General features: G+C 45.3%; 1 protein-coding gene across 2 annotated transcripts in view; it reads right to left on the bottom strand.

Annotated features, from left to right (window-relative positions):
• synpr (synaptoporin) overlaps positions 1-13,191 on the bottom strand; it is a 158,066-nt gene that overhangs the window by 14,634 nt on the left and 130,241 nt on the right. For both annotated transcript variants that reach the window (XM_033036645.1, XM_033036646.1), the window contains one exon: positions 10,188-10,386. In XM_033036645.1, the coding sequence (XP_032892536.1) occupies positions 10,188-10,386 (199 nt within the window). The remainder of the gene's footprint in view (positions 1-10,187; positions 10,387-13,191) is intronic.

Here is a 13,191-nt window from a genome sequence, read left to right as displayed (position 1 = left end):
GATGTAAATGATAATGTGAAGCAGAAGGTCACAAGAGCAAGCCAGCAATGTAAAGTCTGGCTGGCCAATCATTTGCAACAGTGATATTCCCTACACGTGGCTAAATATCTGGTCGTCTCCGATGTCTAACCTCTGCACACTCAAAACCCCAGGAGAAATCTACATCCCTCCAACTACAGTACAGCCCGGTGGCGCAGCGGTAGAGTCGCTGCCTTACAGCGCCAGAGACCCGGGTTTGATCACAACTACGGGTGCTGTCTGTGCGGAGATTGAATGTTCTCCTTATCACCCCCATGGGTTTCCTCCGGGTGCTCCGGTTTCCTCCCACATTCTAAATTTGTGCAGGTTTGTAAGTTAATTATCTTCTGCACTATAAAACCCCAGATGCCTGGACGTGACTCTGGAAGATCGCGAGGGAGAGGCCACAACTGTGATTCTAAGCTGTGAATCAACTGAACTGTGAGTCTGCAATGTACGTGCAATAAATGATTTGTTAGCCCTTAATGACAATGCAATTAGTTGTTTGGCCTGCCCTGCCTGTGCTTGAAACTGCAATGCAAAATTGGAAATGAAATTACAATGCCATGAGTTGTTTGACCTGCCCTGCCCGTGCTTGAAACTGCAATGCAAAATTGAAACTGAAATAACAATGCAATGAGCTGTTTGGCCTGCCCTGTGCTTGAAATGGATTGACTTGACTTGAAATGAATTGACTTCACGACTTGACATGACTTGAAATGGATTGTTGGCCCTGCACTCACTGTGCTTGACTTGACTCACAACACAACACCCATGCTAGCACTCCAGAAGCGCACCCCCCCCCCCTCCCCAGCAATATTGGAATTGGTGCAGAGGTGGAATATTGTGTTGGGGGACCAGCCCTCCCATTTGAAGCTGGGACCCAACGGGTCCCACTTAGTCTAGTACTAACTAAACTTTTACTGATATTTATATATTTATATATTTAAGCAATATTATGTCTACTGAACATAGCAGTTGGTTTGAAACACTGGTATTGAAACTACCCTCACCCCTCTCTGCCTATCTATTCGCAGTCTTGTTCTAGGATTCTAGATGACAGAAGTCCCAGATGAAGTGGCGATGACGGAAAAATATACGGTGGAAGTCTAGATGACGGGAAAAAAATACGCCTGCGGGCCGGATGATTTCGGGTTACGGGCCGGATTCGGCCCGTGGGCCGTAGGTTGCCGACCTCTGCTTTAGACAGCACGGAAATAGGCTCTTCAACCCACCAAGACTGTGCTGACCAGCGATCCCCATGTACACTAACACTATCCTGCACACTGGGGTTAATTTACAATTTTTCTACTGAAGCCAATTAACCTACAAACCTGCATGTCTTGGGATGTGGGAGGAAACCGGCGCAGGTGGAGAAAACCCACGCGGTCACAGCGAGAACGTGCAAACTCTGCACAGACAGCAGGTCAAACCCAGGTCTCTGGCACTGTGAGGCAGCTCTGCCGATGTGCCACTGTGCCGCCCTGCTATATTATAGGATAATATTATGTGGAATTATATATTATAGGATAGTATTTTGTGGAATTATATCGAACGCAGTATTGTGTGGAATGATATAGACTATCGTGGAGTTGTATAGAATATTGTGTTATGAGGAATTCTAAATTATATAGTAGTATTAATTGGCATAACATTTTATAATAATTTTCATTCCATTTATTAAAAAGTGAAATTATATAACATAGGAAGCAGTATAAGGACCTTTTGCAGGCTGGAAATGTCAAAGACTAGATGGCATAACTTTAAGATGAGAGTAGCAGTGTTTAAAGGAGATGTGGGAGTCAAGTTCTTTACACAGGAGCCTGGAACGCGCTGCCAGGGTTGGTAGTGGAGGCAGATACGATAGTGGCGTTTAAGCGGCTTTTGGATATGCTTATATCCATGTAAGATAACCTAACCAGTTAGGTCGGGGGGAGTTCCCCCCGCCACGGGTACCGTGTAATCCCGTGCTACCTGCTCCATGGTCGGATAGTCGGCGACTAAACCGTCTCCCCCACCTGGTTTGCCAGGTGAGGAGGGGGCTGTGGACCCCCAGCAGGACCAAAAACAAGACCTGTCAAAGGGCGGATGAGCTTCTAGTGAGCCAGTGGCCATCAGTAGAAGTTGCGATCACTGTCGTACATAGCATTGTAAAGAACGATGATAAAGCACACACACACACCACCAAAATCCTGTACTTCCAGCGGCGGAAGTCCGCAGGAACTGGAGGACAGAGATGTGTGGTGCGTCCGTCGCCGTTCCTGTCGGAAACCGGCACCACTGCGTCGCTAATGTTTTCAACGCTGATGATGATGACATGGATACGCAGGGAGCGGGGGGACATGGATCACGTACAGGCAGAGGAGATTAGTTTATCTTGGCATCATGTTCGGCACAGATATTGTGGCCGTCCCGATCTTCAATCTTGCTCCACTTGAGTCTGAACGTTGACATCCACAGCTTCAGGGCTCAACTGAAATGAATCTCGAGTGGGCAATAAATACAGTGTGTGTCTCTTAAATCTCATCTTTCAAACACATTTCATAATCCCCAATTCCCTGTGTTCCCTTTGTTCTGTTGCTTTCTAACTGTGTAACTCAATATCTACAGCCACCGTATTTCTCTATTTCTCGCACCCTGCCTCTCCTCCATTTTCATTCTCTTTGTTGACTGCACCTTCTCGCTTCTACACATTTCTCGCTCCGGCCAGGCCAGCAGCATAATCAAGGACCAGTCACACCCACCGCTCACTCCCTCCTCTCCCCTCTCCCCTCTCCCATCAGGCAAGAGGTACAAAACTGTGGCAACGCACACCTCCAGATTCAGAGACACTTTCTTCCCAGCTGTTGTCAGGCAACTGAACCATCCTATCACCACCTAGACAGTGGCCCTGATCTACCACCTACCTCATTGGAGACTCTCAGACTATCTTTAATCAAACCTTCTTGCATTAAACATTATTCCCTTTATCCTGTGGACAACTTGATTATAATCACGTATAGTCTTTCCGCTGACTGGATAGCATGCAACAAAAAAGCTTTTTACTTTACCTTGTTGCATGTGACAACTAACTAAACTTAACTAAACTAACCAGGGTGGGACAGTGGCGCAGCGGTAGAATTGTTGCCTTACAGCGCCAGATACCCGGGTTCGATCCTGACTACGGGTGCTGTCTGTACGAAGTTTGTACGTTCTCCCTGTGACCTGCGTGGGTTTTCTCCGCGTGCTCCAGCTTCCTCCCACACTCCAAAGAGGTACAGGTTTATAGGTTAATTGGTTCCTGTAAATCGTACATTGTCCCTAGTGTGGAGGATAGCGCTAGTGCTGGTCGGCACGGACTCGGTGGGCCGAAGGGCCTGTTCCCATGCTGTATCTCTAAAGTCTAAATCTAAAATCTAAATCTAAAACTAAAAGATGGTAAATCTTTCCAGAAAAATAATGGCTGTTGTTTCAATAATATTCTCCAGTGACTAATGTTGGATGATATACTTGGGCAGCTAGACTGCAACGCTACATAACATGCCTACCAGTAGAAATACAACCCAGCCGACTACTTCAATGCAGCGAGTACAGAAATGAAACCAGACAAGAAAGAAATGCCCGAGGTTTATGGAGCTCAACGCTACAAGACAACATGTCTACTTCAGTTACAATTGGATTTTCAGTGCAAAATAATAAGAAGCGAGTTTGTTTATACACAATATATCAATGCATGTATAATTTATGCTGTGGGATAAGATGAAGCTTTCTTTAACCGGAGAGTCTTTGATGAAATTTAAAGCAGGAGACTATAATATTCACACCACCTCCAGTGAAAGGGATTAAACGCAATCACGGATGAACATCAGAAGAGTTCACACAACAGGAACAAGGGATTTGATGAAACACCACCATTAACTCAAGCTCACAACATCTATAATGAAATGCACTTACCTACTGCTTGGTCTGATTTATCATATCCACCTCATCAGCCTTCTGTGGTGCATTATTATGAAACTCTTACTTTCTTAGCAAAAAAACTCTTTTAGATTCCTCGTTTCATTTCGACCCATTACATGTAAAGTTTCCTTGAAATTGGATGTCTTCCTACTGCACAATATTGTGTCGTTAATCTCTGCTTTAATCTCGATTAGACCAACGTGAGGATGTTTTGTTGTAGAGGACAAATGTTTTTTCTTATAGTTTTAAGTTTCCTTTATGATTTAGAGTGGAATTTGCATCACTGAGTTTGATGGAGTCTACAAGTTGTATATTTAGTGGCTATTTACCTTGTTGTTGGGTACCAAACCATTCTACAATCCTCACATACCCTTCCTCATCTGTGGAAGCTAATTCCAACTATCGATAGTACTGAGTACTATGTTGTATACTGTATCTGTGGTGCTGCTGTTAGTAAGAATTCCATTGTTCCGTTTCGGGACATACGACGATAAAACATGCTTGGTTCTTCACTCATGAAATTCCCATTGCTAGCACAATCTTTCTGTCTATGGATAATAGTGGCTTTGTTTTCCCCATGTGATTATTTTGCTCTGTTCACTCTTCTTTCAGACTAGCCCCATTATCCCCTCGCCTCTATCCTTCACCTCCAAGCTCGAAAGGGCACAGAGGATGTCGCCAGGACTTGAGGGACTGAGCTATAGGGAGAGATTGAGCAGGCTAGTAGTACTCCTGCCTGCATTTGGACCCTATCCCTCTAAACCTGTCCTATCCATGTACCTGTTTAAATGTTAATTAAACGTTGTGATAGTACCTGCCTCAACTAACTCCTCCGGCATACACCCACCACCCTTTGTATGCATAAGTTGTTCCTCAGGTTCCCATTACATCTTTCTCCCCCTCCCCCCCCCCCCCCCCCCCCCCCCCCGCTCACCTCGGTACTCCTACACTGGGCAAAAGACTATCTTATTCCTTTCATGATTTTGTACACCTCTATAAGATCACCCCTCATCCTCCTGCATTCCAAGGAATATAATCTGCTCAACATCTCCCTACAGCCCAGGCCCTCGAGCCCATGAACAAAAATCACGATGCTTTCGATAAAATACGTAGAAACTGTAAATTGTTCGTAATGTGTAGGATAGTGTTCGCTGGTTGGCACCGACTCGGCGGGCCGAAGGGCCTGTTTCCGCGCTGTATCTCTAAAACTAAAAACTAAAATTACAAGGGACTTCCTGGGTCACCAACACCACAGAAAGATGTAATAATCAGAAGAAATACAACCCACATTCTAATTACGTGCTTTAAAAAACACTAGGAATAATGGCAGGTAGACAGAAATGCTGGAGAAACTCAGCGGGGTGAGGCAGCATCTATGGAGCGAAGGAATAGGTGACGTTTCGGGTCGAGACCCTTCTTCAGACTGATGTGGGGGTGGGGGGTGGGAAGAAGAAAGGAAGAGGCGGGAACAGTGGGCTGTGGGAGAGCTGGGTAGGGGAGGGGAAGGAGGGAGAAAGCAAGGACTACCTGAAATTGGAGAAGTCAATGTTCATACTGCTGGGGTGTAAACTGCCCAAGCAAAATATGAGGTGCTGCTCCTCCAATTTGCGGTGGGACTCACTCTGGCCATGGAAGAGGCCCAGGACAGAAAGGTCGGATTCGGAAAGGGAGGGGGAGTTCAAGTGCTGGGCCACCGGGTGATAAGGTTGGTTAATGCGAAACGAGCGGAGGTCAGATAAAAGGTAACTGCCAAAAGAATATGAGTTGATTTGTGTTTTTTATACATACGATTATTGTGGTTTGCAATTCACTGTCAGAAATGTAGGAGCATCCAGATTCATAATTAATATAGTTGAATACATAAACGGAGTGGAGAAAATAGAAAGCTTGAAGTAAAAAGCCCGGGATTGACATTTATTACAGTTCTACAAAGAAAAATGTAAACAATGCCGTCTGAATGGATTCCCACTGGGCCGTGTAATTTTGAAGCACCATTCTTCATTACAGGCCGGCGAATGCACCTGTCTAGAAGATTTAAGGGCCTGTCCCACTTGGGCAGCATCTTCAGCGACAGCCTGAGAAACGGTTGTCGCGTCGTGGTCGGGACGTGACGCGGGGTGACGCATGTGGTGGCGCGCGGTGTCTCCCTGTCGCCCCTGGATTTTGGAATGTTCAAAATCTCCAGGCGACATCTGGGTGTCTTATCTTGTCGTGCGCCCTGTCACACGCTGACGTGCGCTGTCCTGCGGGTGGCGCCCGGTGACGCTGACGTTAAATAAACAATTATTAAGTTATTAGATCTTAGATTTATTGTAGATAAGTTCATTTCCAATTATACTTCAATGTAACCTTCTTGTGTTGTGAAGGCGGGTGACGCAGAGTGTCGTAGCGTGACGTGAAGGTGACACGGCGTGTCGTACAACTTGACGGTTTTTAAGCCGTCAGTCGCTGACGTTCGCAGTCGCCGAAAAAAATCGCAAAGTGGGACAGGCCCTTTAAAGTTGGCGGAGATCTGATAGAAGTCTATAAAATTCTTCGAGGCTTGGATAGAGTTGATGTGGAGAGGATGGTTCCACCAGTGGGTGAGTCTAGGACTAGAGGTCCGATCTTCAGAATTAAAGGACGTTCTTTTAGGAAGGAATTTCTTTGTCAGAGGGTGGTGGATCTGTGGAGTTCTTTGCCAGAGAGGCCAAGTCTCTGGATATAATTAAGGCAAAGATAGATAGATTCTTGATTAGTTCGGGTGTCAAGGGTTACGGGGAGAAGGCAGGAGAATGGGGTTAAGAGCGAGAGATAGATAAGTCATGATTGAATGGCAGAATAGACATGATGGGCTGAATGGCCTAATTCTGCCCCAATCACATAATCTTATGATCTTATGAAAGCTATGAGAGGGGTAGACAGTCACAGCCTTTCCCTCTGGGTGAAAATGTCAAAGACTAGAAGGCGGAGTTATTCCAGCATTTTGTGTCTATCTTCAGTGTAAACCAGCATCTGCTAGGCACAGGCTAGAAGGCATGGCTTTGAGATGAGAGGAACAGAGCTTAATGGTGATGCGCGAGACAATTTTTTTGTCACTGGGGGTGGTGAGTGCCTGGAACATGCTGCTGGGGTGTAGGAAGAGGCGGACGCAACAGGGGCATTTAGGAGGCTTTTGGAAAGGCACAAGGACATGCAGGGAATGGATGGATATGGATCATGTGCAGGCGGAGGAGATTGGCTTAACTTGACATCATATTTGGCATGGACATTACTCCTGTGCTGTACTGTCCTATGAAGATAGACACAAAAAGCTGGAGTAACTCAGCGGGACAGCCAACATCCCTGGAGAAAAGGAATAGGCGACGTTTCGGGTCGAGGCTCTTCTTCAGACTGAGAGTCAGGGGAGATGGATCCATGGGATATGAAAAGGTACACGGAGCACATTAATGCAAGATATGCCAAAGTACAGATCGCGAACCAAGCTGTTCCATGAATATTCTTATAAACAACATTTATTTTCTAAACTCTCATGATTCTTTAATTGTCAATTATTGCTGACTAATCCTTGTAGGTTGTTAAGATTCATAAGCTTTACAAAGCAAGTTAATGTCTTTAATGCGGGGGGGGGAAAAATCATAAATTCACTGAATTTTGCAGAAAAGGATGGATAATTACAGGACACGAGATGACATGTGATTGAAATAAACACTGCGTCCACTTACATTCCGCAACGTAACCTTTTTTTCATAATTACAACATTGACTGTAGTTTAAAGCAACTGATAGGAGAGAGAATACTACTCAGGATTCACGCTGACAGCAAATGCAGGCTTTCTCTGTATAATTATTTTTAATGCCTGTCATATAATCAAATTATATGTTAATTCCGTGCTATTTGTGTGACACGGATTTGAAGAGAACTGTGCCGCACTCTGTGCAGAGTCAGTGCGCCTTTCTTTCACGTTTAGTTTAGTATAGTTTAGAGATACAGCGCGGAAACAGGCCCTTCAGCCCACCGAGTCTGCCCCGACCCCGCACACTAACATCATCCTACACACAGTAGGGACAAATTAGATTTTTTTTTTTTTTACCAAAGCCAATTATCCTGCAAACCTGCACGTCTTTGGAGTGTGGGAGAAAACCCACGCAGGTCACGTGGAGAACGTGCAAACTCCGTACAGACAGCATTCGTGGTCAGCATCGAACCCACGGAAAATCCCATGTCCACGCTCGCAAAGGGAGAAAGGGATAATTCCAGAGTCTGCCAATTTAAAATGGAGATGGAGATCCATGGATTTGGATTGGAGGAACAGCAACTCCTATTTCACTTGGGCAGCTTACAACCCAGCGGTATGAACATTGACTTTTCTAACTTCAAGTAACCCTTGCTTTCCCACTCTCTCCATCTCTCCGACCAGGTTGACCGTCCTTCTGATTACATTTTGCCTTTGTATGCTTTGTTGTCACCTTCCCCGAACTAACAATGATCTATTCTACATTTTCCTTGAGCTTCGTCCCCTTTGATGTCTCCTTTACACACCATACCCTTCCATATCTCTGTGCCTCCCTCTCCCCTGACTCTCATTCTGAAGGGAATTCTCTGTCTTCGGTGGAGGCAGGTTCTCTGGATACTTTCAAGAGAGAGCTAAATAGTGCTCTTAAAAATAGTGGAGTCAGAGGATATGGGGAGAAGGCAGGAATAGGGTACTGATTGGGGATGATCAGCCATGATCACATTGAATGGCGGTGCTGGCTCGAAGGGCCGAATGGCCTACTCCTGCACCTATTGTCTATTGTATCAACCTGAAATGTCACTAATTCCTTCTCTCCAGAGATGCTGCCTGTCCCGCTGAGTTACTCCAGCATTTTGTGTCTATCTCTAGTTGTTGGTAGGATGGTTCTGTTGCCTGATAACAACTGGGAAGAAACTGTCCCTGAATCTGGAGGTGTGCGTTTTCACACTTCTGTACCTTTTGCCTGATGGGAGAGGGGTGAAGAGGGAGTGGCCAGGGTGCGACTCGTCCTTGATGATGCTGCTGGCCTTGCCGAGGCAGCGTGCAGAGTAAAATAAGGTATCCACAATGGAAATCAGGATTCATCAGATGCACCTAGGTCAAGGAACTGCAGATGCTGGTTAATACAGAAAAGGATATAAAGTGCTGGAGTAACTCAGCAGGTCAGGCAGCACCTCTGGAAAAATATGGATGAGTGACGTTTCGGGTCGAGACCCTTGTTCAGAATCTATGTTCTCCAGAGATGCTGCCTGACTTGCTGTTGGGTCCTTTTGTCCATCAGATCCATTTGCATGTTTGCACGTTCTCCCTGAGACCGCATGGGGTCCATCCTGGTCCTCTGGTTTCCTCCCTTGTGCTAAAGATGTGTTGGTTTGCAGGTTAATTGGCCCCTGTAAATTGTCCCCGGTGTGTAGGGAGTGGATGCGAAAGTGGGATAGCACAGAACTAGTGTGAACGTGTGGTCGATGGATGGCGGGGACTGGATGGGCAGAAGGACCTGTTTCTTGCTGTCTCTTTCAATTCATCTAATTTAATTAATGTCACGTGTACTGAGGTACAGCGAAAAGCTTTGTTGTTGCGTGATACCCAGTCAGCGGAAAGACTGTACATGACAGTGTCTGAAGAAGGGTTCCCACCCGAAACATCACCCATCCTTTTTCTCTGGCGATGGTGCCTGACCCGCTGATTCTGAAGAAGGGTCTCGACCCGAAACGTCACCTTTTCCTTCGCTCCATAGATGCTGCCTCACCCGCTGAGTTTCTCCTGCATTTTTATCTACCTTCGATTTATCCAGCATCTGCAGTTCCTTCTTATGCCCCTGTCCCACTTAGGAAACCTGAACCGAAACCTCGGGAGACTTTGCGCCCCGCCCAAGGTTTCCGTGCGGTTCCCGGAGGTTGCAGGTGGTTGCTGGAGGTTGCAGGTAGTGGAAGCAGGTAGGGAGACTGACAAAAACCTCCGGGAACCGCATGGAAACCTTGGGTGGGGCACAAAGTCTCCAGAGGTTTACGTTCAGGTTTCCTAAGTGGGACAGGGGCATTAGACGCTGAGGTGTAAACCTTCGGTGTAAACCAGCATCTGCACTTCCTTCCTACACATGATTGCGTTCAAGATATGAAGACACACAATAAAGGGAACGAGATTTCCTGGAACGTTAAGTCCAGTGAAGTCCGATTAAAGATAGTCAAGGCCATTCAATCACGGTACTGAAGAATAAAAGAGAAATACTACTTACAACCAGGGGCCCTCTGTTGTTTTCACGGTACTTATTCTGAAAGAAGATGTAGACCACGGTGGCAGCCAGTGAGTAGAGGAAAGCAAAGACAGCAATGGTCACAAAGAACTCCGCGGATGAGGAATAGTCTCCTGCCAGAAAAAGCCTCTCCTGCTTCTTCTCCTCACAAGTAGGGGCATCGAAGTACACTTGGTGCAACCTGTAAGTAGATGTGACGACATTAGCAGAACCAGACTTCGCATTTCTGAGCATGGTTTTCTTTATAATGATGGTTTTTTTCCTGTAGAAAACAAGTTTTTCTTATCCGGAGATGTGTTATTGTCACATGGTGAAAGGAAGTACCCTTGGAAAGGAGTTGAGGAGGAACTTCTTTAGTCAGAGGGTGGTGAATCTGTGGAATTCACTGCCACAGATGGCCATGGAGGCCAAGGCATTGGGTATTTTTAAAGTGGAGATTAACAGGTTCTTAGTTTAGTTTAGTTTAGTTACAGATACAGCATGGAAGCAGGACATTTGGCCCACTGAGTCCGCGCCGCCCAGCGATCCCCGCACACTAACACTATCCTACACACACTAGGGACAATTTACAATTTTACCAAGCCAGTTAACCTACAAACCTGTTTAAGAAGGAACTGCAAATGCTGGAAAATCGAAGGTAGACAAAAAAGCTGGAGAAACTCAGCGGGTGAGGCAGCATCTATGGAGCAAAGGAAATAGGCAACGTTTCGGGCTGAAAAAGAGTTTCGGCCTGAAACGTTGCCTATTTCCTTCGCTCCATAGACGCTGCCTCACCCGCTGAGTTTCTCCAGTATTTTTGTCAACCTACAAACCTGTACGTCTTTGGAGTGTGGGAGGAAACTGGAGCAGCCGGAGAAAACCCACGCAAGTCATGCGGAGAACGTACAAACTCTGGACAGACAGCGCCCGTAGTCAGGATCAAACCCGGGTCTCTGGCGCAATTGATTGACAGATGGGTGGACAGAGGCCAGAGATGAAGAGCAGACAAAAGGGCTGGAGATGAAAAGCCAATCTGGGGAGCAGCTAGAACAACAGCGCCGTGCAGGAAAATAGTCTCTAAACTTTGATAGTCCTCACCTCCCAACAGCAACGTTTTCGGGTTAATTGGCTTGGTAAAATAGCCTCATCCTTCTAAACTCCAGAGTATACAAATACTTAGTTGGGAAAAATACTTTTCAGGAGAATTTTGTGCTCATTAGGCTTGGAGTGGTGATGACACTGACTGGATGGTTTTATAACAGAAAATTCGACCAAGTTCGGGCTTACGTAGGAAGACTACAAAATAACATTTCTTCTGAAGGCACAAGATTATGAAATCATAATTCTAGCCCAAAGACTTGCCTTCTTGCAAACCTGCCCTTTGTAGTTTTTATCTCCAGAAATCTCTGCCTAAAATCAAAACAGAAAAGATAGTGAATGACAAAAATGCTGGAGAAACTCAGCGGGTGAGCCAGCATCTATGGAGCGAAGGAAATAGGCAACGTTTCGGGCCGAAACACTTCTTCAGACAAAATATGTATTTACTTATTTATCTTCCACTGCTGAGCTAGTTCCCTCTCATATATACCTGCAAAGACTGGCACATAATCGTCTCGTGCCAAAGAATAATTCATTCTCAGTTGCTGCCAGATTTCTATCTCAAATTGCCATATTTTGTTTCCAATTATTAAGTAGCACTTTCTTGTATACTCATTTATATACTCATTTTACTTCCACTATTCATCATGATTTGTATTAAGATAAAGTGGCAACATAAATAGTAGGCTTTTGTCTTCTTTTAGATAAAAGCTCGGCACTGACAAAAATTTATTCGAGGTTAATATTTTATATTCCAGGTGAGTGCTAACCATTCAAAACTGTAAATCATTGTTAGTTCAGATCACTGCTGCAAGATTGGCCTAGCTAGGAAGAGGATACAATAGTAGAATATTGTTTGAATTATTAAGACACAGGTCATACTCTGAAGATAGAATGTGGAGGAAGGAACCGCAGATGCTGGTTTACACTGAAGATAGACATAAAATGCAACATCTCCAGAGAGAAGGAATGGGTGACGTTTAGGGTCGAGAGCCTTCTTCAGTCTGAAACGTCACCCATTCCTTCTCGCCAGAGATGCTGCCTGACCCGCTGAGTTACTCCAGGTTTTTGTGTCTATCTTCGGTTTAAACCAGCATTAGTAGTTCCCTCCTACATAACAGCTTCTTTCCATCATTTGAACATACCACTCATATGCAAGGGATGAATTCTAGATCTTCCAACCTACCTCAACGTGGTCCTTGTTTTTTTTTTAAATTACCTGCACTTTCTTTGTAGCTGTAATACTATAATCTGCATCCTATTTCTTTCCCCTCTCTTCCACTATCTTGATGTACTGATGTGTAGTATGATTAGCCTGGACAGCAGCAAACAAAGTGTTTCACTGTATGTCAGTGTACTTGACAATAATACTCATAATAGACCAAACTAGTAAACAAGTGACGAGATAGACTAGTGCTGAGGTAGGTTAGTCAGCTGCCTCCCTGCCTGCTCTCGACCCAAACCATCACCCATTCCTCCCCAGAGATGCTGTCTGTCTCGCTGAGTTACTCCAGCATTTTGTGTCTATCTTCCGTTTAAACCAACATCTGCATTTACTTCCCACAAGAAAGGTTAGTCAGCATCTCTGGATAAAAAGGATTGGTGCCATTTTGGGTCTGGACCCTCCTTCAGACTGCTTGTGGGGGTTTTGTGAAGGGGGGGGCATTCTTGACATTCAGACTGATGAAGGTTCTCGACCCGAGACGTCGCCTATTCCTTCGCTCCATGCATGCTGCCTCACCCGCTGAGTTTTTCCAGCATTTTTGTCTACCTTCGATTTAAAGCAATGGATCGTTTCTAGGGCAGTAGTAGGAAAATCATTTTATGAAAGGGAAACGAGTGGCCCAAGTGAATTGCGAGATGTTTGATGTGAATCGCATTCAGAAATCTGTCATGTGTTGTGTACCAT

The sequence above is a fragment of the Amblyraja radiata genome, chromosome 18 (genome assembly GCF_010909765.2).
Source record: "Amblyraja radiata isolate CabotCenter1 chromosome 18, sAmbRad1.1.pri, whole genome shotgun sequence".
Classification (NCBI taxonomy): Eukaryota; Metazoa; Chordata; class Chondrichthyes; order Rajiformes; family Rajidae; genus Amblyraja; species Amblyraja radiata.
Note: the sequence above shows the minus strand (reverse complement) of the source record. Positions and strands in the feature narration are given on the sequence as shown.